Here is a 24,370-nt window from a genome sequence, read left to right on the forward strand (position 1 = left end):
GGGGGGGAAGGGAGAGGTGGGCGGGGGGGGAAGGGAGAGGTGGGCAGGGGGGGAAGGGAGAGGTGGGCGGGGGGGAAGGGAGAGGTGGGCGGGGGGGAAGGGAGAGGGGGTAGCGGGGGGGCAAGAAGGGGTAGTGAGGGGGAGAGGGGGGAATTGGGGGGGGGAAGGGAGAGGGGGTGGTAGTGGGGGAAGGGAGAGGGGGAAGGGAGGAGGGGGAGAAGGGGGTAAAGTTGGGGAATGGAGGGGGGAGAGCGTGGGGAAGGGAGGAGGAGAGGGGGAGTGGGGGAGGAGAGGGGGAGTGGGGGAGGAGAGGGGGAGTGGGGGAGGAGAGGGGGAGTGGGGGGGAAGGGAGAGGGGGAAGGGAAGGAAGGGAATGGGGAAAAAGAGTGGGGGGGAGAGAGAGGGGAACGGGAGTTGGGGGGGGAAGAGTGGGGGGTAAGGGTGTGAGGGGAGAGTAGAGGGGGGGAGAGTAGAGGGGGAGAGTAGAGGGGGAGAGTGGGGGGGGAGAGCGGGGGGGGAAATGAAGGGGAGAGTTGGGGGGGTGGGGGGTGAGAGTGGGGGGCAGGAGAGTGAATGGGAGAGTGGGGGGAGGAGTTGGGGGGAAGAGTATGGGGGAGAATGAGTGGGGGCGGGGAGAGTGAATGGGGGGAGAGTGAGTGAGAGGGGGAGTGAGTGGGGGGGAGAGTGGGAGGGGAGAGAGAGTGGGAGGGGAGAGAGAATGGGAGGGGAGAGTGTGGGGGAGTGAGTGGGGGGAAGAGTGTGGTGAGGGGGAGAGAGTGGGGGGAAGAGAGTGAGGGGGAGAGAGTGAGGGGGAGAGAGTGAGGGAGAGTGGGGGGGGAGAGAGCGGGGTGGGAGAGAAGAGTGGGGGGAAGGGGAGAGTGGGGGGAAGGGGGAGAGTTGGGTGGAAGAGCAGTGGGAGGTGGGGGAGAGTGGGGGTGGAAGAGAGGGAAGAGAGTTGGGGTGGAAGAAAGGTGGGAGAGTGGAGAGGGAAAGAGAGATGGGAGAGTCGGGGGGAGCGTTGGGGGGAGAGTGAGGCGGGGAAGAGAGTGGGGGGGAGAGTGGGGGGGAGAGTGGGGGGGAGAGTGGGGGGGGGAGAGTGGGGGGGGGAGAGTGGGGGGGGGAGAGTGGGGGGGGAGAGTGGGGGGGGAGAGTGGGGGGGGAGAGTGGGGGGGGAGAGTGGGGGGGAGAGTGGGGGGGGAGAGTGGGGGGGGAGTGGGGGGAAGAGAGGGGGAGAGTAGGGGGAAGAGAGGGGGGAAAGAGGGGGAGGGTCGGGGATCGAGGGGGGAGGGTCGGGGATCGAGGGGGAAGGGTCGGGGATCGAGGGGGGAGGGTCGGGGATCGAGGGGGGAGGGTCGGGGATCGAGGGGGGAGGGTCGGGGATCGAGGGGGGAGGGTCGGGGATCGAGGGGGGAGGGTCGGGGATCGAGGGGGGAGGGTCGGGGATCGAGGGGGGAGGGTCGGGGATCGAGGGGGGAGGGTCGGGGATCGAGGGGGGAGGGTCGGGGATCGAGGGGGGAGGGTCGGGGATCGAGGGGGGAGGGTCGGGGATCGAGGGGGGAGGGTCGGGGATCGAGGGGGGAGGGTCGGGGATCGAGGGGGGAGGGTCGGGGATCGAGGGGGGAGGGTCGGGGATCGAGGGGGGAGGGTGGGGGAAGAGAGGGGAGAGAGTGTGGTGGGAAGAGAGGAGGGAGAGTGGGGGGGAAGGGGGGAGAGTGGGGGGGAAGGGGGGAGAGTGGGGGGAAGAGGGGGGAGAGTGGTGGGGAAGAGGGGGGAGAGTGGGGGGGAAGAGTGGGGGGAAGAGGGGGGAAGGGAGGGAGAGTGGGGGGGAAGAGACGGGGAGAGTGGGGGGGAAGAGAGGGGGGAGAGAGAGAGACGAGGGGGGAGAAAGAGACGAAGGGGGAAAGAGAGATAACGAGGGAGAGAGACGGGGAGATGAGGGGTCAAGAGAGAGATGGGGGGGTAGGGAGAGATGGTGGGGAGAGGGAGATGGGGAGAGAGAGAGATGGGGGAGAGGGAGAGATGGGGGAGAGGGAGAGATGGTGGGGAGAGGGAGATGGGGAGAGAGAGAGATGGGGGAGAGGGAGAGATGGGGGAGAGGGAGAGATGGTGGGGAGAGGGAGATGGGGGAGAGGGAGATGGGGAGAGAGAGAGATGGGGGAGAGGGAGAGATGGGGGAGAGGGAGAGATGGTGGGGAGAGGGAGATGGGGAGAGAGAGATGAGGAAGGAAGAGAGGGGAAAGGAAGAGAGGGGGAGAAAGGGAGAGGGAAAGAGAGGGAGAGAACGAGGTGGGGAGGGGGGGAAAGAGGTCGGGGGGGGGAAGAGGTGGGGAAGGGGGAAGTGGAAAAGGGGGGGTGGGTATAAGAGAAAAGAAGGGAGAGAGAGTAAAAATATTTACATGAAACAAGGTAAAGTGTAAAGACTCAGCGGCTGAACTCGCTTCCTACAGGTTAAGGGACAGGATTGTACCTTCGCTCCGCATCTGAGCAGCGCCTCACTGAACGATCTGCCGATCCCCTGAGCCGCTCCTGTCACCAGCGCCACTTTCCCACTGAGGTCCATCTGGGTCCCGCTGGGAGCTGCCAGCTCCTCCATGCCGGGGGTGGGGTGGGGTTCAAACCCGAGCCGGCAGGTCGTGTGGGCTGCAGGCTGGGAGGCTGCTCTGTGCTCCCGCTGTCAGCGGGTGGGCAGTCACTGTGCAAGCTTCAGCAATGTGTTTCGCTCTCTCACGCACAGGGATTGCACCTCAGTTGTTGCATCACGTGCAGCCACTCTGCTTGCAAAACATTGATCAGGGACGGGAGGTGATCTACCAGCCCTTCAAACACATTGCAGACCCACTGCTCTCCCCCCCCCACAACTCTGTGAACCTGGATCCCATTCACGCGCCATTCCTCATCTCTCTCCCTCTCGCAAATGAGAGTCACTTTCCACCGTGCAGCAATTCAGCAACTGCAATTATGTAATTGGACTGAACTCGTCCAAAACTTGAATAAAAACAGCTCTGTCAAGAAACGCAGACTGGGGAACGAGCTGGGGACAAACTCCACACACCTAGCCTCTGGAAATAACGGATGTGCAATTTTCTAGCCCCTTTACACACAGGACCTTTTTAAATTCTTTTTAGGGGATGTGGGTGTAGCTGGTAAGATCGACACTTGTTGCTCTTCCCGAATTGCCCTTGAGAAGGTGGGGGTGAGCCACCTTGTTGAACGGCTGCAGTCGTGGTGTAGGCACACCCACGGTGCTGTTAGGTGGGGAGTTCCAGGATTTTGACCCAAGGACAGTGAAGGGAAGGCGATATATTTCCAAGTCAGGATGGTGAGTGGCTTGGAGGGAAATTTGCAGGTGGTGGTGTTCCCGTGCGTCTGCTGACCTTGTCTTTTTAGGTCGTAGCGGTCATGGGTTTGGAAGGTGCTGTCGAAGGAGGGTTGGCAAGTTTTTGCAATGCATCTTGTAGATGCTACACACTGCTGCCACTGTTCATCAGGGGTGGAGGGAGTGTATGTTTAATGCAGGTGACACAAAGCTGGGTGGGAGGGTGAGCTGTGAGGAGGATGCAGAGATGCTTCAGTGTGATTTGGACAAGCTGAGTGAGTGGGCAAATGCATGGTAGATGCGGTATCATGGGGATACATGTGAGGTTATCCACTTTGGTAGCAAAAAACAGGAAGGCAGTTTATTATCTGAATGGCTATAAACTGAGAGAGGGGAATGTGCAACGAGACCTGGGTGTTCTCATACACCAGTCGCTGAAGGTAAGCATGCAGGTGCAGCAGGCGGTAAAGAAGGCAAATGGTATGTTGGCCTTCATAGCCAGAGGATTCGAGCCAGGGATATCTTGCTGCAATTGTACAGGGCCTTGATGAGACCACACCTGGAATATTGTGTGCAGTTTTGGTCTCTTTATGAGAGGAAGGATGTACTTGCTATAGAGAGAGTGCAGCGAAGGTTTACCCAACTGATTCCTGGGATGGCGGGACTGATATATGAGGAGAGATTGAGTTGATTAGGATTATATTTGCTGGAGTTCAGAAGAATGAGGGGGGATCTCATAGAAACCTGTATAATTCTAACAGGACTAGACAGGGTAGATGCAGGAAGGATGGTTCCCGATGGTGGGGGAGTCCAGAACCAGGGGTCACAATTTGAGGATATGGGTTAGACCATTTAGGACTGAGATGAGGAAAGATTTCTTCACCCAGAGAGTGGTGAGCCTGTAGAATTCCCTACCACAGAAAGTAGTTGAGGCCAAAACATTGTATGTTTTCAGGAAGGAGTTAGATATATCTCTTGGGGCAAAAGGGATCAAAGGGTATGGGGAGAAAGCAGGAGCAGGCTATTGAGTTGGATGATCAGCCATGATCATAATGAATGGCAGAGCAGGCTCGAAGGGCTGAATAGTCTACTCCTGCTTCTATTTTCTATGTTTCTACGTTTAAGTTGGTGGATGTGGTGTCATTCAAGCGGGCTGCCTTTGTCCTGGATAGTGTCGAGATTCTTGAGTGTGCATTGACAGTGCTATCAAGTAGCACTTACACAGCAACAATCAGCTCCCCAATCATCAGTTTGGGCTCCACCAGCACCACTCAGATCCAGACCTCATTACAGCCTATGACTAAACATGTACAAAAGAGCTGAATTCCAGAGCTTTTATTTTCCATACCTTCTGAAAATCTAAATACAGTACATCCACTGGTTCCCCTTTTTCACAGCACATGTTACTTCTTCAAAGAGCTCCAATTAATTGGTTAAACATGATTTCCCTTTCACAAAGCCATGTTGACTGTCTGATTACATTGAATTTATCTAATATTTTCCCTCTGACCGATGTCAAGCTAACTGGCCTATAGCTCCCTGCTGTCTGTCTCCCTCCTTTGAATAAAGGAGTTACATTTGCTATTTTCCAATCTAATGGAACCTTCCCGAATCTAGTGAATTTTGTAAATTTAAAACCAACGCATCAGCTATCTCACTAGTCACTTCTTTTAACACTCTAGGATGAAATCCATGAGGAACTGGGAACTTGTCAACCCACAGTTCCAACAATTTGCTAAGTACCACTTCCCTGGTGATTATAAGTTCCCTGAGTTCCTACCTCCCTTCCAAATCCTGATTTACAACTATTGCTGGGATGGCACTTGTATCCTCTATGTTGAAGACTGATGTGAAATACCCATTCAATTAACCTGCCATCTCCTTATTTGCTATTATTAATTCCCAGACTTTCTTTCTAATACCAATGCTCGCTTTGTTAACTCTTCTCATTTTTAAATAACTATAGAAAGTCTTACTATCTGTTTCTATATTTCTAGCTAGCTTCCCCTCCTACTCTAATTTTTCCCTCCTTATTAATCTTTTAGTCATTCTTTGGTGTTTTTTATATTCTGTCCAATCTTCTGACCTGCCACCCATATTTGCACAATTATATGCTTTTTTTTTTAAAGTTTGATGCTAACTCTTTTAGTTAACCACAGTTGGTGGATCCTCCCCTTGGAAATTTTCACTCTTGTTGGAATGTATCTATTCTGTGTATTCTGAAATATCCTCTTAAATTTCTGCCAGTGCACTTCTATTAACCTACCCTTAACATAAATTGCCAGTTCACTTTTGCTCACTCTGCTTTCATGCCCTAATAATTCCCCTCATTTAAGTTAAAATGCTAGCCTTAGACCCAGTTTTCTCTCCCTCAAACTGAATGTAAAATTCAATCGTATTATGATCACTGCTATCTAGGGGCACCTTCACTATGAGGTTATTAGTTAACCATATCTCAATGCATAATACCAGGTCTAGTACAGCCTGCCCCCTGGTTGGCTCCAGAACATGCTGATCTAAGAAATTATCCTGAAAACGTTCTATGAATTCATCATCTATGCTACATTTGCCCACCTGATTGTTCCAATCTGCATGTTGATTGAAATTCCCCCATGATAATTGCTGTACCTGTCTGACAAGCTCCCACTATTTCTTCTTTGACACCCTGTCCTACTGTGTGATTACTGTTAGGGAGCCTGTGCACAACTCCCACCAGCGACTTCTTGCCCTTATCATTCCTCATCTCTACCAAAGTCGTTTCTGTATCCTGGTTTCCTGAACTTAGGCCAGCAATCTCTATTGTGTTAACTTCCTATCCTTCCTAAAAGTCACATACCCTGCAATGTTCAGGTTCCAACTGATGCCATCTTGTGTCCATGTCTCTGTAATGGCTATTGGATCATACTTACTTATCTCTATTTGCACTATCAGTTCGTCTGTTTAGTTTCAAATACTACATGCATTCAGATACCGAACCTTAAGTTTTGTCTTTTTGGTATTTAGAAACATAGAAACATAGAAAAATAGAAGCAGGAGTAGGTCATTCGGCCCTTTGAGCCGCTCCACCATTCAATATGATCGTGGCTGATTCTCTATCTCAACGCCTTACTCCCACAGTCTCCCCATACCCCTTGATGCCTTTAGAGTCTAGAAACTTATCTATTTTCTTCTGAAATATATTCAGTGGCTTGGCCTCCACAGCCCCCTATGGTAGGGACTTCCACAGGTTCATCACCCTCTGAGTGAAGAAGTTTCACCGCATCTCAGCCCTAAATGGTCTACCCTGTATCTTGAGATTGTGACCCCATGCTCCAGACCACCCAGCCAGAGGAAATATCATCCCTGCATTCAGTTTGTCCATCCCTGTCAGAATTTTATATGTTTTAATGAGATCCTCTCTCATTCTTCTAAACTCCAGTGAATACAGGCCTAGTCGGCCCAACCTCTCCTCATACAACAATCCTGCCATCCCAGGAATCAGTCTGGTGAACCTTTGCTGCACTCGTTCTATGGCAAGTATATCCTTTCAGGTAAGAAGGCCAAAACTGTACACAATACTCCAGGTCTCACCTAGGCCCTGTACAGTTGCAGTAAGATATTTTTGTTCCTGTACTCAAGTCCTCTTGCAATAAAGGCCAATGTACCATTTACCTTCTTCACTGCTTGCTGCACCTGCTTGCTTTTGCTTTCAGTGATTGGTGTACAAGGACACCCAGGTTCCTTTGTACATCAACATTTCCCAATCTATCACCATTTAAATAATATTCTGCCATTCTGTTTTTCCTACCAAAGTGGATAACTTTACACTTATCCACATTATACTGCATCTGCCATGTATTTGCCCACTCACTCAACTTGTCTTGCCTTGAAGCCTCTTAACATCCTCCTCATCATTCACATTCCCACCTAGTTTTGTGTCATCAGGAAACTTGGAAATATTACATTTGGTTCCCTCATCCAAATCATTGTTATATATTGTGAATAGCTGGGGCCCAAGCACTGATCCCTGCGGTACACCACTAGTCACCACTCTAAAAAAGACCTATTTACTCCTCCTCTGTTTCCTGTCTGCTAACCAATTCGCAATCCATGCCAATATATTACCCCCAATCCGAAGTGCTTTAATTTTACACACTAACCTCTTATGTGGGACTTTATCAGAAGCTTTCTGAAAATCTAAATACACCACATCCACTGGTTCTCCCTTATTTGTTCTGTTGGTTGCACCTTCAAAAAAACTCCAGCAGGTTTGTCAGCTTGATTTCCCTTTCATAAAGCCATGTTGATTCTGTCTAATCCCGCTGATATTTTATTAGTGTCCTGTTATCACATCCTTTATAATAGACTCTAACATTTTCCCTATCACTGCTGTTAGGCTAACCGGTCTGTAATTCACTGTTTTTTTCCCTCCCTCCTTTTTAAAATAATGGAGTTGCATTTGTCACCCTCCAATCTGCTGGGACTGTTCCAGAATCTATAGAGTTTTGGAAGATGACAACCAACGCAGCCACTATTTCCATGGCCACCTCCTTTAGTACCCTGGGATGTAGATTATCAGACCCTGGGGATTTATTGGCTTTCAGTCCCATTAATTTCACCAGCACTCTTTTTTTAGTAATACTCATTTCCTTCAATTCCTCCTTCTCACTGGATCTTTGCTTCCCTTGTATTTCTGGGAAGTTATCTGTGTCTTCCTCCGTGAAGACAGAACTAAAGTCGTTGTTTAATTGCTCTCTCATTTCCTTGTTCTCTATTACAAATTCTCCTGTTTTGGACTGTAAGGGACCTGCATTTGTCTTCACTAATCTTTTTCTTTTTACATACGTATAGAAGCTTCTACAGTCCTCTTTTATGTTCCTTGCAAGTTTACTCTCATACTCTATTTTTCCTCTCAATCAATCTTTTGGTCCTCCTTTGCTGAATTTTAAACTGCTCCCTATCCTCCCAAAGGCTTGCTACTTTTTCTGGCAACTTTATATGACTCCTCTTTGGATCTAATACTATCCTTAATTTCCACCTCTAGCCTTATCTGTTGGTTTACGCATACACTCTCTCTGATCCTTCCTGCCATGGTCTGCTGCCTTGTCTCTGCTCTTTCATATACCACATCTTCCCACATTTGATCCCTTGCCCCCACATTTTAGTTTTAAACTCTTTCTACTTCCCTAGTTTTGCGATTCGCAAGAACACACATTCCAGCACGGTTCAGGTATAAACCGTCCCAACAGTACAGCCCCCACTTTCCCCAGCACTAGTGCCAATGCCCCACGAACCGGAACCCTCTTAGCCAACAACATTCCTTGAGCCACACATTCATCCCCCTAATCTCATTTGCCCTGTGCCAATTTGCACATGGTTCAGGTAATAATTTGTTATCTAGCTCTTCATACTGAATATGCAGAACCTCTTTTCTTGTCCTGCCTATGTTCACCAATGCCATGTTCAAAAGGGCTGTTTCATTTGTGACGTTCACCACAGACCCTGAAAGCCAGGCACCCAGAGCTGTTGGATTCGGCTTCACATAGCTGGATTTCATCAAGTACAAGGGACAATTGATTGTTCAAATGTGGCATTGAGAGCACCCTGGGAGCAGCCAGCAGCATTCATAAACTGAAAGGGGATTCATTCCAACAATGTTTGTTTGTGACCATCGCAAACAAATTCTCCAGGTGTGTGCTCACTTCCTAGGGAGCTGTGATGACCTTTACATTCTCAGTCACTCTCAGGTGCCACAACTGTTTGCTCCCCCTAGCAGCTTCAGGGGTGGCTCCTGGGTGATAGAGATATCCGCAGAAGACCTGAATGATGACACCTGCGGAACCCACATAGCCCAGCAGAGCAGAGTTATAATGCTGCCCGTGCCTCAATGAGGACAACAATAGAACAGACATTTAGACTGGTGAAGATGAGGCTTTGCTATCTGGACTGCCCAGTCAGAATGCTGCAATACATGTCACAGAAAGCCTCCTGGATCACTATGTCCTGCTGCACCCTACACAACCTCGCACAGCACAGAGGTGAAGAATTGTCAACTGAGGAGATGGGGGAGCCGGATTCAACCTCAAATAAAGATGAAGGGGAAAAATCAGGAGACCCTGAGGTGCAGCTCCTGCTGCAGATGCCAGGGCAGTGGGATGACATGCCAGAGAGGCCCATGATACACTCATTGAATTCTGATTTCAGTCAGATTGAGGCCACTCAAGATCTCTTGACCACCGGCTCAAGAACATCGCTGTTGAAGTAACACCAGATTGAGCACGCTCCCTCTATACTAATGTCTGGCAACTAGAAGGGAAATGGCTGTAGACCCTTAGTATAAATATGCCCAAATTCCTGGTCCCGTCAAAGCCACACACACTTCTGACATGTCCGTGAATGCTTCAGTCTCACAAGCTCCAAATCCTGGAAAGACCTCCTTAGGAACTCCATGCGTGCGCCTGCAAATGATGGAATGAAAGTGTTATTTTCAGATAACACCTTCTGAGGGGTGAGAAGGGGGTGGATACCATATGCTCACTTGCCACCAAGTCTCCAGACTTAATAAAGGTTTGACAAACAGAAAAATCTCCATCTCTCAATGAACGCAGACTTGCCATTACTTCCAAGGCACCAGAAAAAATGCTGTGTTCATAAACCCCAACTCAACAATCATTGATTGTCAATGATTTGGCAAGACCTTGCACGCCACTGTCTGTCTGGAAATTTCCCAATATGACCATTCAACACATAAATAGGGGAGGCGGTGGTGCAGTGGTATTGTCAATGAAGTAGTAATCCAGAGACCCAGGGTGATGCTCTGGGGACCAGGGTTCAAATCCCATGATGACAGATGGTGAAATTTAAATCCAATAAAAATCTGGAATTAAGAATCTAAGGATGACCATGAAACCATTATCAATTGTCGTAAAAACCCATCTGGTTCTTTAGGGAAGGAAATCTGCCCTTACCTGGTCTGGTCTACATGTGACTCCAGACCCACAGCAATGTGATTGGCTGTTAAATGCCCTCTGAAATGGCTTAGCACTCAGTTGTATAAAACCGTTACGAAGCCTATGAGGAATGAAACCGGACGGACCACCCAGCATCGACTTAGGCACTGGAAACAACAATGGCAAACTCAGCCAGCCCTGTCAACCCTGCAAAGTCCTCCTTACTAATATCTGGGGGTGAGTGCCAAAACTGGGAGAGCTGTCTCACAAACTAATCAAACAATAGCCTGACATAATCATCCTCACATACCTTACAGATAATGCCCTAGAAAAAAGCATCACCATCCCTGGGAATGCCCTATTCCACCACCAGAGGTGGTGGCACACTGGTATATAATTGGGAGAGGGTTGCCCTGCGAGTCCTCAATACTTTTTTTTTATTCATTCATGGGATGTGGGCTTTGCTGGCTGGGCTAGCATTTAATGCCCATTCCCAGTTGCCCTTGAGAAGATGGTGGTGAGCTGCCTTCTTGAACCGCTGCAGTCCATGTGGTGTAGGTACACCCACAGTGCTGTTAGGAAGGGAGTTCCAGGATTTTGACCCAGCGACAGTGAAGGAATGGCAATATATTTCCAAGTCAGGATGGTGGGTGACTTGGAGGGGAACTTCCAGGTGGTGGTGTTCTCATCTATCTGCTGCCCTTGTCCTTCTAGATGGTAGTGATCATGGGTTTGGAAGGTGCTGTCTAAGGAGCCTTGGTGAGTTCCTACAGTGCATCTTGTAGATGGTATACTCTGGTGCTACTGTGCGCTGGAGGTGGAGGGAGTGAATGTTTGTGGATGTGTTGCCAATCAAGTGGACTGCTTTGTCCTGGACGGTGTCCAGCTTCCTCAGTGTTGTAGGAGCTGCACTCATCCAGGCAAGTGGGGAGTATTCCATCACACTCCTGACTTGTGCCTTGTAGATGGTGGGCAGGCTTTGGGGAGTCAGGAGGTGAGTTACTTGTCGCACGATTCCTAGCCTCTGACCTGCTCTTGTAGCCATAGTATTTATATGGCTAGTCCAGTTCAGTTTCTGGTCAATGGTAACCACCAGGATGTTGATAGTGGGAGATTCATTGATGGTAATACCATTGCACATCAAGGGCCGATGGTTGGATTCTCTCTTGTTGGAGATGGTCATTGCCTGACACTTGTGTGGCACAAATGTTACTTACCACTTGTCAGCCCAAGCCTGGATATTATCCAGGTCTTGCTGCATTTGGACATGGACTGCTTCAGTATCTGAGGAGTTGCAAATGGTGCTGAACATTGTTCAATCATCAGCGAACATCCCCACTTCTGACCTTATGATGGTAGGAAGGCCATTGATGGAGCAGCTGAAGATGGTTGGGCCGAGGACTCTACCCTGAGCAACTGCTGCAGTGATGTCCTGGAGCTGAGATGACTGACCTCCAACAACCCCAACCATATCTTCCTTTGTGCTAAGTATGACTCCAACCAGCGGAGAGATTACCCCCTGATTCCCATTGACTCCAGTTTTGCTAGGGCTCCTTGATGCCACACTCTGTCAAATGCTGCCTTGATATCAAGGGCAGTCACTCTCACCTCACCTCGGGAGTTCCGCTCTTTTGTCCATGTTTGAACCAAGGCTGTAACGAGGTCAGGAGCTGAGTGGCCCTGACGAAACCCAAACTGGATATCAGTGAGCAGGTTATTGCTAAGTAAGTGCCGCTTGATAGCACTGTTGATTACTTTCTATTACCCTTTCTATTACTTAACTGATGAAGGAGAGTAGACTGATGAGGCAGTAATCGGCCGGGTTGGATTTGTCCTGCTTTTTGTGTACAGGACATAACTGGGCAATTTTACACTTAGCCGGGTAGATGCCAATGTTGTAGCTGTACTGGAACAGCTTGGCTAGGGGCGCAGCAAGTTCTGGAGCACAAGTCTTCAGTACTATTGCCGGAATGTTGTCAGGGCCCATAACCTTTGCAGTATCCAGCGCCTTCAGCCGTTTCTTGATATCACGTGGAGCGAATCAAATTGGCTGAAGACTGGCATCTGTGATGCTGGGGACCTCTGGAGGAGACTGAGATGGATCATCCACTCGGCACTTCTGGCTGAAGATTGTTGCCAATGCTTCAGCCTTATCTTTTGCACTGCTATGCTGGGCACCTCCATCATTGAGGATGGGGATATTTGTGGAAGCACCTCCTCCAATGAGTTGTTTCATTGTCCACCACCATACATGATTGGATGTGGCAGGACTGCAGAGCTTAGATCTGATTCGTTGGTTGTGGGATCGCTTAGCTCTGTCTATCACTTGCTGCTTATGCTTATGCAAGTAGTCTTGTGTTATAGCTTCACTAGGTTGACACCTCATTTTTAGGTATGCCTGGTGCTGCTCCTGGCATGGCCTCCTGCACTCTTCATTGAACCAGGGTTGATCCCCTGGCTTGATGGCAATGGTAGAGTGGGGGATATGCTGGGCCATGAGGTTACTGATTGTATTTGAGTACAATTCTGCTGCTGCTGATGGCCCACAGCACCTCATGGATGCCCAGCCTTGAGTTGCTAGGTTTGTACGAAATCTATCCCATTTAGCACGGTGGTAGTGCCACACAACATAATGGAGGTTACCTCAATGTGAAGGTGGGACTTCGTCTCCACAATGACTGTGCAGTGGTCACTCCTACTGATACTGTCATGGACAGATATATCTGCGGCAGGCAGGTTGATGAGGATGAGGTCAAGTATGTTTTTCCCTCTTGTTGGTTCCCTCACCACCTGCCGCAGACCCAATCTAGCAGCTGTGTCCTTTGGGGCTCGGTCAGTTCGGTCAGTAGTGGTGCTACCAAGCCACTCTTGGTGATGGACATTGAAGTCCCCCACTCAGAGCACATTCTGCGCCCTTGCCATCCTCAGTCCTTCCTCCAAGTGATGTTCAACATGGAGGAGCATTGATTCATTAACTGAGAGAGGACGGTATGTGGTAATCAGCAGGAGCTTTCCTTGCCCATGTTTGACCTGATGCCATGAGACTTCATGGGGTCCAGAGTCGATGTTGAGGGCAACTCCCTCCCGACTGTATACCACTGTGCCCACGCCTCCACTGTCTTGCCGGTAGGACAGGACATACCCAGGGATGATGATGGTGGAGTCCGGGACATTATCTGTACGGTATGATTCAGTGAGAATGACTATGTCAGGCTGTTGCTTTACTAGTCTGTGAGACAGCTCTCTTAATTTTGGCACTAGCCCCCAGATGTTAGCAAGGAGGACTTTGCAGGGTCAACCGGGCTGATATTGCTATTGTCGTTTCTGGTGCCTAGGTCGATGCCGGGTGGTCTGTCTGGTTTCATTCCTTTTTTGTGTCTTTGTAGTGGTGTGTTACAACTGAGTGGCTTGCTAGGCCATTTCAGAGGGCATTTAAGAGTCAACCACATTGCTATGGGTCTGGAGTCACATGTAGGCCAGACCAGGTAAGGACGACAGATTTCCTTCCCTAAAGGACACTAGTGAACCAGATGGGTTTTTACAACAATTGACAACGGTTTCATGGTCATCATTAGACTTTCAATTCAGATTTTTATTGAATTCAAATTCCACCATCTGCTGTGGCGGGATTCGAACCCGAGTCCTAAATATCGACTTCGGACCTCATGAAGTCTCATTGCATCAGGTCAAAATGGGCAAGGAAATGTCCTGCTGATTACTACGTACCATCGCTCCTCAGTTGCTGAGTCAGTACTCCTCCATGTGACAATGATGAAGCTACAACACATGGCTACTTGTTTGCCAAACAGCGTAGGCAGCATGCGATAGACAGAGCTAAGCGATTCAACAACCAATGGATCAGACCTAAGCTCTGCAGTCCTGTCACATCCAGTCATGAATGGTGGTGGTGAACAATAAAACAACTCACTGGAGGAGGAGGAAGCTCCCAAAATATCCCGATCCTCAATGATGGGGGAGCCCAGCACATCAGTGCAAAAGATAAGGCTGAAGCATTTGTAACAATCTTCAGCCAGAAGTGTCAAGTGGATGATCCATCTCGGCCTCCTCTGGAGGTTCCCAGCATCACAGATGCTAGCCTTCAGCCAATTCAATTCACTCCACGTGATATCAAGAAATGGCTGAAGGCACTGAATACTGCAAAGGCTATGGGCCCTGACAATATCCCAGCAGCAATGCTGAAGACTTGTGCTCCAGAACTTGCTGCACCCCTAGCCAAGTTGTTCCAGTACAGCTACAAGACTGGCATCTACCGGCTATGTGGAAAATTGCCCAGGTATGATGTTATGTGTTTTTTCTGCCTTGCAGGTAGATAGAATGATTAAGTGTCATCTTAATGAGCACCTGACCCCTTTATGAGCATGCAGCCCTAGTGCTAATGGCTTCTGCCTGATAAGTGATCTGTGCATGCACTGTTCTGTAACTGGTACAACATTCTCAACATGAACTGGCTCCCATACATTCAGTCTACCTGCCTGGCATACCTCTCCAATCGCTCATGTACATTGATTGATGCTACCTTGAGAGCTACTTTGCAGAAAATTCAGCCTTGTGGAATGCAAGACCTTGGTGAACCTTTTCCATCATTGCGCCAGTTTCGCTTGTGGACTCCACAGTTGCTCACCTCCTTTGCAATCTCCGTCCAGGCCCCCTTGGTCAGGCGGGAGGGTCTCTTGCTGCCATCACTGGGAAACAGGACATCCTGCCGTTCCTGGACAGCCTGGGGGAGAACCTGCACTGAGAAATTTGTGACATCCTGGTGATCGGGATGGGTAGTGGCTGGCAGCAGCTCCAGGGATCCTGAGGGTGGCGGATGGGGAGGGTGGGTGGGTGGGTATTCGATGCTTACACAGAATTCCCCCTGTTGTGACAGGAATAGTTAAACAAGGATAGGCTAGTATTACAGAGGACCAGGCTAATATACTGCGGACATGGGTTCAAACCAATGGCAGCTGGTGGAATTTAAATTCAATTGATAAATCTGGAATATTTAGCTAGTGTTAGAAATGGTGACCATGAAATTATCATTGATGGTTGGAAAAAAAAAATTGATTCACTAATGTCCTTTAGGGAATGAAATCTGTCTGGTCTACATGTGACTCCAGACCCACAGCAATGTAGTTGACCCTTAAATGCCCTCTGAAATGGCCCATCAAGCCACTCAGTTTCAAGGGCAATTAGGGATGGGCAACAAATGCTGGCCTTGCCAGTGACAGCCAAAACTCATGAAAGAAATAAAGAAAAACTTCTGGGGCCTTTGAAAGTTTTTGAAGAGGCCCAGAGAAAACCTCCTGATGTGAGGTGCTGAAGAACCATGATCGCACCACTCAATAGCGTGCAATCAATGAACAGGTTCTTTTACACTGTCTGAAATCCTATCTTGGTTAGTGGAACTAGTTTACCATACTTCCTCTTTTACACCCCATTAGGTGCCTGTCTCTGTGACGCTGCTCTCAATGCTCAAAGCTTCTTAAATAGGGTTCTCACATCTTTGAACAAATGAAAATGATGGGCTGGAAAAGACCAGTTGGCCCATCAATCCTGCTCTTTGCTCATGGTGGCTGCAGCATTATGACTGGACCCTCCTACCACCTGCCAACCCCAAAGAACCCCACACCCCAACCCTCAACCCTCAGGAACTCAATCACCTGTGAGAATGAAAGGAAACCTGTGAAAAAAGGAACGAGCACCCTTAACCTGGCAGCCGTTATAGAGTCACATTTTCAGTCATCTGTAGTTCTGGGCCATTTACACAAACAAGTGCAAAGAGAAAGTATTTGTCTTTACGTAGCACCTTTCACACCCTTGGGATATTCCAAATCCATTAAAGTACTTTTGAAGTGTAATCACTTATTGTAATGTAGGAAACACAGAATCATGGAATTACAGAATCACAGAATTGTTACAGTGTAGAAGGAAGCCATTCGACTCTGTGTCTGCACCAGCTCTCCAAATGAGCAAGTCACTTAGTGCCATTCTCCCTTGCACGTTCTCCCCTTTCAGATAACAGTCTAATTCTATTTTCGATGCTTCAGTTGAACCTGCCTCCACCACCCTTTCAGGCAGTGCATTTCAGACCTTCACCACTGGCTGTGTGAAAAAGTTTTCCTCATGTTGCTTTTGCTTCTTGTGCCAATTATTTTAAATCTGTGCCCCCTCATTCTCAATCCTTTCAGAAGCGGGAACAGTTTCTCCCTAATCATTTTGTCCAGACCCTCATGATTTGAATACCTCTTTCAAATCTCCTCTCAGCCTTCTCTTCTCCAAGGGAAACTGCCCTAATTTTTCTAATCTATCTTCATAATTGTAGTTCCTCATCCCTGGAGCCATTCTCATGAATCTTTTCTGTGCTCTCTGTAATGCCTTCATATCTTTCCTAAAGTGTGATGCCCAGAAGTGGACACAGTACTCTAGAAGAGACCAAACACGACAGCCAATTTGTGCACAGCAAACTCCCACAAACAGCAATGTGATAATAACCAGTTAAATCTGTTTTTGTGATGTTGATTGAGGGATGAGTATTTGGTCAGGTCACAGAGGATAAGTCCCTTGCTCTTCTCCATGGGATCTTTTAAATCCATGTGAGGCCTCTGTTTAACATCACACTTGAGAGGCAACACCTCCAACAGTGCTCGCCTCCCTCAGTACTGCAGTGGATAGTCAGCCTTGATTTTTTTTTGTGCTCAAGTCAAGGAGTGGGACTCAAACCCACCGCGTTCTGACTCAGCAGTGAAAAGTGCAGTCATCAGAAAGTCCACACTCCTTTAACATAGGTGTGATTAAGCACCCAGAACTGATCTCTACTCCATCAAGAAACAAAGATGACATCATTTATGTTGGTGTACACCATGGAGAGAAATACTGTGAGTGCTGTACAGTTATGTTGAGCTTTCTTACTGATTGAGTGACACAATAAATGAAAGCTACATTTAAAGATCTTAAAGGGGGAAGATTTTCCACACTTCATAGCAGAGGTGCTGGTGCAGAATGGATGGAAAATTGTAGGTCCACCTGGTTGGATCTTTGCCCACTTCACACATTGCAAGATGCCTGGCCATATAGAACACACCTTGTTAACATGGTGCCTTGTACAACACTGCAGTCTATATGAAACCTTCAGTGTAAAGCCAAGTTCTTAGTTTGCGGGAAATAGAGACAGTAGAGATAGTAAACTGTAAGGGTTTATGAGCAGAATCCAAGTAGATCACAGGATCATCAGGTTTATGTCCATTTTTCAAATGCCTGTCATTTTTCTGCATTAATTCTCGGGATTACAACCCCATTAGCAAGGCCAGTGTTCATTGCCTGCTCCGGTGCATCTTGAACCCCTGCAGTTCGTGTTGTGAAAGCGCTTTCATGGCGCTGTTGGGTAGGGATTTCCAGAATTTTGTCTCAGTGATGATGAAGAGCATCTCTGACTGCTTCCAGATCAGATGAAAGGTCATCGACCTGAAATATTAACTTTGTTTTTCTCTCCACAGATATTGCCAGACCTGCTCGGTGTTCCCAGCATTTCCTGTTTCTGTTTCAGACTTCCAGTATCCATTATATTTTTGCTTTTGGGAATGTGTTGTTTCTGCTGCTGTTTACCGTACTAGGGGGAAAAAAAGAATCTGTTTTGGCAATGGCGGCTTGGTAAATTTGGAGAGTGTTCCCAAATGGCATTATGCAGTTGCTGAATTTTGCCACTTGATGGTGTGTAATCTGGATTAACATTTCCAACCACACTCAAAATCCAATTGGAGGAATCCCAGACACTCCATGTTTTTCTGATTTAATTTTTCTTTTCATGTTGCAGGCAGTTGGCAGTGTAATAAGTGATCCACATGCGAAATCATCGTATGCAACTGGCAGATTAATCTGACGTGAATTCTGAATTATTTTATAGTTAGCAACATGTTCTAAAAATATAATCAATACGATAGTGATAATAATTCATTTGATGATGATAGCTTTGGGTCTATATTTTTATAAGCAAAAGCTTTTCAGGGTTATGGGGAAAAGACCAGGGACGTGGGGCTAATTGGATAGCGCTTTCAAAGAACCAGCACCAGCACGATGGGCCGATTGGCCTCCTGTAGAGCTACAGGCTGTAGGAAGGAAACCATTGCCCTTTTCTCTCTTTTGTTTGTTTCTGTTTAAATTTTACATCAACTATTTGCATTTCCATAATGCACAGCAGAATGTCCCCAAACACCCTACAACAGGAGAATGGCACGAGCAAGAACTAAGCAGGAGGACTTGAAGGAAAACTGGAGAACATGAGGGAGGAAACTGAGGACAAAGCTAGGTGTTTTGAGGAGGTTTTTACATAGAAGAGAGGTGGCAAGGCAAAATGAGCAAACATATGTACAGAGAGTTCCATAGGGCAGGAACGAGTGTTTTATCCAGGTTTAATCATAACGTCTTCGCCCTATTTATAAACCCCTGGATCTTGTATGCTTTTTTGACCACTTTCTCAGCTTGCCCTCCCCCCCACCCCACCCCCCCACCCCCCCCAACAGTTTGTGCGCATATCCATGTCCCCCACCCCTCCAGCAACCCTTTAGAATTGTACACTTTGTTTTCTACTGCCTCTCCTCATTCTTCGTGCTTCTCGACATTAAATTTAATCTGCCACATTTACTCATCTCTGTGTCACAATACATCCAAGCTTTGTGCCATCAGCAAATTTTGGAATTGTGCCCTGTCCAAGGTTTTTTAAAATTTGTTCGTGTGGGCATCATGTCAGTATTTATTGCCCTTGTTCAGAGTCAACCACATTGTTGTTATATGTCGGCTAGCCGATTTCCTTCTCTAAAGGACATTAGTGGACCAGATGGGTTTTTACATTATCAGACTTTTAATTCCAGATTTTTATTGAATTCAAATTTCACCATCTACCATGGTGGAATTCAAACCCAGGTCCCCAGAGCATTACTCTTGGTCTCTAGAACACTAGTCCAGTGACAATACCACTATACCACCACCTCCCCATTAACGTAGATCAAGAAAAGTGGTCATGTGTAGGCCAGGCCAGGAAAGGATGGCAGATTTCTTTCCCTAAAGGGCATTAGTACATCAGATGGGATTTTACAACAATCAATAACTGTTTCATGGCTGCCATTATTGAGACTAACTTTATATTCCAGATTTTTATTAATTAAATGAATTTAAACATCAACCAGCTGCCATGTGTTTTAAGCCCACATGATTTCTTCAGAGCTCCGAAGAAGAGTCATACGGACTCGAAACATTAACTCTGTTTATCTCTCCACAGATGTTGCCAGATCTGCTGAGTTTTTCCAGTATTTTCTGTTTCTATTTCAGTTTTCCAGTATCCACAGTATTTTGTTTTTATCTTATTGTAGATAGTACACACTGCTGTGTCACTGTGAGCTGGTAGTGGAGGGAGTGAATGTTTAAAGTGGTGGATGGGGTGCCAATCAAGTGGCTGCTTTGCTCTGGATGGTGTCAAGCTTCTTGAGTGTTTTTGGAGCTGTATTCATTCAGGCAAGCAGAGAGTGACTTGTGCATTGTAGATGGTGGACAGGCCATGCGAAGTTAGGTGGTGAGTTATCTGGTGCAGAATTCCCAGCCTCTAATCTAATCTTGTAGCCACTGTATTTATATGGATGGTCCAGTTAAGTTTCTGAGCACTGGTAATCACCAGGAAGTTGATAGTGGGGGATTCAGTGATGGTCAAGAGGAGGTGGTTAGATTCTCTCCTGCTGGAGATGGTCATTGCCTGACACTTGTGCAGTGCAATTGTCACTTGCAACAAAAAGCAGGACAAATTCAACCCAGCCAATTACCGCCCCATTAGTCTACTCTCAATCATAAGAAAAGTGATGGAAGGGGTCATCAACAATGCTATCGAGGGCAATTACTCAGAAATAACCTGCTCACTGATGCTCTGTTTGGGTTCTGCCAGGGCCACTCAGGCAATTCTGCAGTGAGTAACTCACCTCTCCATGCCCCAAAACCTGTCCATTATCTCCAAGGCACAAGTCAGGAATGCGATGGAATACTCTTCATTTGCCTGGATGAGTGCAGCTCCAACAACACTCAAGAAGCTTGACACCATCCAGGACAAAGCAGCCCGCATGATTTGCACCCTATCCACCACCTTAAACGTTCAATTCCTCCACCACCACCGCACAGTGACAGCTGCCTGTACCATCTTCAAGATGCACTGCAATAACTCACCAAGGCTCCTTCAACAGTACATTCCAAACCCACAAACTCTATTACCTAGAGGGACAAGGGCAGCAGATGCATGGTAACACCACCACCTGCAACTTCCCCTCAAAGCCGCATACCATTCTGACTTGGAACTATATCGCTGTTCCTTCACTGTCGCTGGGTTAAAATCCTGGAACCCCCTTCCTAACAGCACTGTGGATGTACCTACACCACATGGACTGCAGCAGTTGAAGAAGGCAGTGCACCACCACTTTTTGAAGGGCAACTAGGAATGGGCAATAAATTGTGGCCGAGCCAGCGAAGCCCACATCCCATGAAAGAATAAAAAAATCATCTTATCAGTCCAAGTCTGAATGTTGTCCAGGCCTTGTTGTATGTGGACATGGACTGCTTCATTATCTGTAGAATTACAAATGGTAGGAAAATTGTGTAGTCTTTGGCAAACATTCCCACTTCTGACCTTGTGATGGAGTGAAGATCATTGGTGAAGCAGCTGAAGGTGGTTGGACCTCGGACACTACCCTGAGGAACTCCTCCAGCGATACTCTGGAGCTGAGATGATTGGCTTCCCACAATCACAACCTTTGCAGATGCTCTCTTTCAGATGAGATGCTAAACTAAGACTCTGCCTACTCCTTTAGGTGGGTTTAAATGTGGCTTGGTACTATCCAAAGAAGAGCAGTGGAGATCTTCTTGGGTGTCCAGACCAATATTTATCGCTCAATCTACATCACTAAAACAGATTGTATGCTCATTATCATATTGCTGTTTGTGGGATATTTGTGGGAGTTTGTTTTGTGTAAATTGGCTGGTGCATTGCCAACATTACAACAGTGGCTTCACTAAAAAAAGTACTTCATTGATTCTCAAACTTTTTTCAACATCCTGAGGTCCTGAAATGCCCAATAGAACTGATGTTTTATCTTCATTCTATTTTTGCTCTATGTGAAGGTAAGGATGAAAGGGCTTCCCTTTGCTCTTTATATGTGAGAGTAAGCCATTCTTTGTACACTCTTCCCTTCACTTTTATTCTTAGCGTTTCCTTTTTAAAAGCTTTAGCAGCAGCTCTGTTAATAAATGCTAATGCATCTCAGAGAATTCTGCTGCTCGTCATCGCCAATTGGCAGCCTGCCTGAGTTGGATTGATTAATAGCATTTGTGAGCACTTTTAGATCAAGGTCTTCTCCAGTTGCTGCTGCCTACTCCCCCCATCATATTTCCCCCACACCCTTGGCCTTCAGCTAGATGGGGGTTAGTGAAGGACAACCCTTGACGCAGGACATCAGTCAAGCAAATACAGCTGTTGATCGTAAGGAATGCCTTTGGGCAGGATTTCATTATGCTGTGTTTGTGATAATGTCTGCTCTGATTATGTAATAAGGGTAGCAGTTTGCCAACTTTATCTCTTTTCGCATCACAACATGCATGTTCACGCCTTATAAGGAGCAAAGTCTGTCTTAGCAGCATCGACCCCATTAATTTTATTGTTTTGGCTGAATGATTAATGAAGGACGTTTTGATCTCCCATCATGGTGTCTTATTTTGTTCTCATTCATTTTCTCTTCGTTTTAACCACCTCCAAAATGAAAGGCTACACAAAAAGATCATCGCAAATACATCCAATAAAGAATTTGGGAGGCACTTGAAGGCCTGATTTTAACTCATTCAAAACCCATTCGCTGCCAGAGAGAGTGGTTAGAATGAAGAGCCTGCAACCCTACGGAGGAATGGATGCCTTTAGAGGGAAGCTAGATAACTAAACGTGGGATAAAACAATAGAAGGATATGTTGATAGGTTTAGGTGAAGTAGGGTGGGCAGGTGCTCTTGTGGGACATAAAGACTTGTTCAGGACTGTTGGGTAAAAGGGCCTGTTTCTGTGCTGGAAATTCTATGTAACTTTAAAAAAAAATTCATGTGGCTGTCACTAACAAGGCCAGCATTTATTGCCCTGATGGCCCTTCAGAAGGCTGCAACCTTGAACCACAGCAGTCAGTGTGGCAAAGGTACTGGTGCAATTATGTAGGGAGTGCCAGGTATTGATCCAGTGATAATGAAAGAATAGCTCCAAGTCGGGATAGTGTGTGACTTAGAGGGGAATTTGCAGCTGGCGGTGTTTCCACGCATCTGTTACTCTTGTTCTTCAAGGTGGTGGAGGTCACGGGTTTGGAAGGTGGTGAAGGGAGTGAATGTTGAAGATGGTGGATGGGGTGCCAATCAAGCGGGCTGCTTTGCCCTGGACGGGGTTGAGCATCTTGAGTGTTGTTGAAGCTGCACTCAACCAGGCAAAAGGAGAGTATTCCATCACACTCCTGACTTTTGCCTTATAGATGGAACAGAACAGGCTTTGGGGAGGTAATTCAGCCTCTTGCATCTGCTCTGCCATTCAATAAGATCAAGGCTAATGATTTTCTACTTCACTTTCCCATCCTATACCTGTGAAATAATTTGTATTATAGTCACTGTTGCTATGTACACCGATGTGACAACATTTCACATCCACCAAGAACCCTCTGACAGCATTGACCAATTAACTTGGTTTAGTTAGTGTTGGATGGAGGAGAAATCATGCCCTGGGCATGAGATGAACTCCCTGCTCTTCTTTGGCTTGCACTATGAGACCTTGAACATGGATCTGATTACAAAGTTTTAGGTCAGGCCTCCAAGAAAATCTTCCACCAGAGGCCTACATCTCCAACATTGCTGCACTCAAATGTCATCTCGGTTATGCATTGAAGTTTGGGAGTAAGGCCTGAAGTTACAATGTTCTGACTCAAAATAAAAAAAGACTTACATTGATATTGAACCTTTCACAACCTCAGCGAGTTCCAAAGCAGTTTACTGCCAATGAAGTACCTTTGAGGTTTTGCCAAATGATGTAGCCAATTTGCACAAAGCAAGAACCACAAACAGCAACAAGATCACATGTTCTAGTGATGTTGTTGCATGGACAGATGTTGGCCAGGCACTGGTGATAACTCTGCCATTTTACTTCGTATAGTGCCGTGGGATCTTTAATATCCAAATGAGAAGGTAGATTCGGCTTAATGACTCATCCAGAAGATGGCACCTCTAGCGGTGCAAAACACCTCAGCACTGCAATGGAATGTCTGCCTGGATTTTGTGCTCAAGCCCCTGGAGCGGGACTTGAACTCAGACCTTTTCGACCCAGGTGTGAGAGTGCTACCATTGTGTAATTGCTCCAGCATTCAGAGGAGCTAGAAGCAGATGAAGAAGCTAATTATCGGCTTGGGGATATAAAGGCAGAAATAAGAATGTACAGATGTTCTCTATATGAAATAGAATGCAAAATATCAATATCTTTTATAGAATCTGTGAAGGGAGGTAGAGAAGGGTTCAGCAGTAACTTATAAAAGGGAATTGCATATATACTTGAATAGCAAATTTTTGCAAGACTATTTCCATCCCTGTTGGCGTCGGGCGTCATGGCGGGCATGAGCGAACAATAAGGCGAGAAGGCCAAAAATCGGTTTCACGGCTTCGTTAAACCAATTTGCGACTGTCCGCTCCGCCCGTCAATGGCAGGCCACGTTTCTCGCCCCTGCACATCTGGAAAGTCATATGAACACGTCTGCGTCTAATTAAAAGCCCTGCTTGGCGGAATCATCCCTCTACGTCAAATTTACCCCCCACCCCCCGCTGTCCCAGAACACGTCTTTACAAGTATGACGTACAGAAGTTGGGACTTACCACCAGGGCCTTGCTCACACTGCGGATATCCAAGGAGCAGAAGATGCTGGAGCCCGACAGCAATGCAACCCTGGAAGAACGTCCATCGCATGCTGGGTGGATTCTTATGGACAGGGCTCGGCCGTGAAGCAGCCCGAGGAAGGTGGGAGGTCTCCTTTGATGTCTGGGGTCTGCTTCGGGACCTCACGGTCTTGGCCATGGGCTGCTATGGAT

General features: G+C 47.4%; 1 protein-coding gene across 3 annotated transcripts in view; it reads right to left on the bottom strand.

The window, feature by feature from the left end:
- The window catches only part of hpgd (15-hydroxyprostaglandin dehydrogenase), a 90,721-nt gene extending 88,127 nt beyond the window's left edge, over positions 1-2,594 (bottom strand). For all 3 annotated transcript variants that reach the window (XM_078561559.1, XM_078561575.1, XM_078561567.1), the window contains exon 1: positions 2,468-2,594. In XM_078561559.1, the coding sequence (XP_078417685.1) occupies positions 2,468-2,593 (126 nt within the window). In that variant the 5' untranslated portion in view covers position 2,594. The remainder of the gene's footprint in view (positions 1-2,467) is intronic.
- Between the last annotated feature and the right edge of the window lie 21,776 nt (positions 2,595-24,370).

Source organism: Cetorhinus maximus, chromosome 2 (assembly GCF_964194155.1).
Source record: "Cetorhinus maximus chromosome 2, sCetMax3.hap1.1, whole genome shotgun sequence".
In the NCBI taxonomy this organism is placed as follows: Eukaryota; Metazoa; Chordata; class Chondrichthyes; order Lamniformes; family Cetorhinidae; genus Cetorhinus; species Cetorhinus maximus.